Genomic DNA, 1987 nt, shown 5'->3' with positions numbered 1-1987 from the left:
GTTCTCCTCCTCACTTTACCATTAAAAACAAAACAAAAGGCAAGGCTGAAAGAGGTTAAATGACTTGTCCAGATCATACCTGTAGTAAAAAACTTCGATGGAAACTCAGGTCTGCTGACTTCAAGCCTGTGTCTCAACTACTTGGCTATACGGTTTGACAGTCAGCAGCCTCGCTCCTGGAAGAAGCAGGCTCTGTTCTGGTTTCCAGCCTGTAAAAAGCCTGTGCCTGGCCCTAACCCACCTGACCAGCAATCCTGGCCTAGTTGACTGGCCCCAAAACATTATTCACATAGCTAACCAGCAGCAGCCCTCAGCTACAGCATCCTCCACTTCTGCCCTCTTCCCCATAAATCTGCTAGAGGGATAAGTGATGCCCAGGACACCTCTGAGCAGCCCCAAGGAGCCTGGTGGAGGGCAGTGCCCTGGTCCCCCTCAGCCACTTCCAGGTGGCCTTAGAGCATCACCAAGGCAACTGGACAGCAAATCCTTGTTGGTCTCCCTTTACGCTGAGGGGCCTGGCTCAAAGTCTCACCCTATTCAGAGTTTTCCAAATTGAAGTTGCACCCACAGGGGAGAGACAGGTGGAGGGCAAGAGTGTGGTGGCTCTCACCTGCACCAGGTTGGTGGTGATGAGCTCTGGCTTGGCCTTGCAGTGCTCAAGGAGCCGCGCCACGCCTTCCATCCGAGACTGGTACTCCTTGGCCTCCAGCAGCCGTGTCAGCTCCCTCAGCTGCTCCGCCACCTCCCGTCCACCCCGCACGGAGGAGCGCAGCCCCGCCAGCCGCGGGCCATTGGAGTGGAGCCTAAGTGGAGGGAGCATCTGACTCGGGCAGCCCCAGGGGATGGACACACCTCTCGTCCCATGCCCCCGCCCACGGACAGGTGGGTCTGAGATAAGAGTGTCACCAGGTTTGTCCAGTCCCAGGTTCTCCTTCGCCTGATTTTTGTGGATTCTGGAAATCTCTTTTCCTTGGGGGACAACAATATGGTTGCCTAGAGCCCCAACCCCTTGTTGGGGGGCAGGGCCCTCTCTTTCTGCATTATTTTTTTCTTTTCAGAAGTAAAGAGGTGGGAATCCATGGAAGGCTGACCAGTGTCCAGTCAATCTAAGAGCAGGGGAAGACCTTGCCAGGCATCTGGATCCTGAGCCCTGCTCACGGTCCTCCGGTAACTAGGGAAAAGTTAAGAAGTCATGTTCTCTTACACAGGGGCCACAAGCCCAACATACTCCTGGCCCTTTCCAGCCAACATGAGAGCAGCTCCATGCAGAACTCCTAGCTCTGCTCCGGCTCAGAGCCTGGGTCTTTGAGCTCGTGCCCTACAGCCAAGTCCCACCCAACAGAGCCCAACATCATTTAGTCACTCATTTCTACAACCCACACTCTTTGCCTACTGAGTGCCAAGCGCTGTTCAGGGCACTGAGAACAGCGCGATGAGCGATACGATCTTTGCCCTAGGGGGTTCACAGACCAATGGGAGACATCACAGGTAAGTCAACGGGCCGACAGCGGACTGAAGAACAGGACAACCTATCCACCCAGAGGACATGGAAGCACAGAGTGTCAGAGAGAGCTTCTGGGAGAAGGTGACCAGAGAGCTGAATCTCATGGAAACTCGCAGAATAGGCACATCCTAGGTGCAGATGGCACAGCATAAGGCAAAGGGACGGCAGAAGCAAAGGCCTAGTAGGGAGAGAGAACGTGGAGGGGCAGAGAACACAGGCTGCTCTGGTCTGGCCGAGAGGATGCGTGGGGAAGAGAACACACACCTGTGAAGAGGTGGGCGCGGGGTTCCCTGAGGCCCCTGCTAGGCGTTCAGATGTGGTCCTCCCAGGAGCTTCAGTTTTAGGCACAGGAGTGACTGTTGGATTCCTGCTGGGTTTCTCTCTCCTCCTAGCACCGCCCTCTAGCTCCTCAGCCCATTTCCTCTCATCTAGTCCCATCCCTCTGATGGAGAAAGGATCCGCTGCTCTAAGCGGATGGAGAAA

General features: G+C 55.3%; 1 protein-coding gene across 1 annotated transcript in view; it reads right to left on the bottom strand.

The window, feature by feature from the left end:
- TOGARAM2 (TOG array regulator of axonemal microtubules 2) overlaps positions 1–1987 on the bottom strand; it is a 52441-nt gene that overhangs the window by 24975 nt on the left and 25479 nt on the right. Inside the window, exon 13 of the mRNA XM_011370763.1 lies at positions 611–803. Within this exon, the coding sequence (XP_011369065.1) occupies positions 611–803 (193 nt within the window). The remainder of the gene's footprint in view (positions 1–610; positions 804–1987) is intronic.

Source organism: Pteropus vampyrus, unplaced genomic scaffold (genome assembly GCF_000151845.1).
Source record: "Pteropus vampyrus isolate Shadow unplaced genomic scaffold, Pvam_2.0 Scaffold173, whole genome shotgun sequence".
Taxonomy (NCBI): Eukaryota; Metazoa; Chordata; class Mammalia; order Chiroptera; family Pteropodidae; genus Pteropus; species Pteropus vampyrus.
This window is presented reverse-complemented; position numbering and strand designations above follow the sequence as displayed.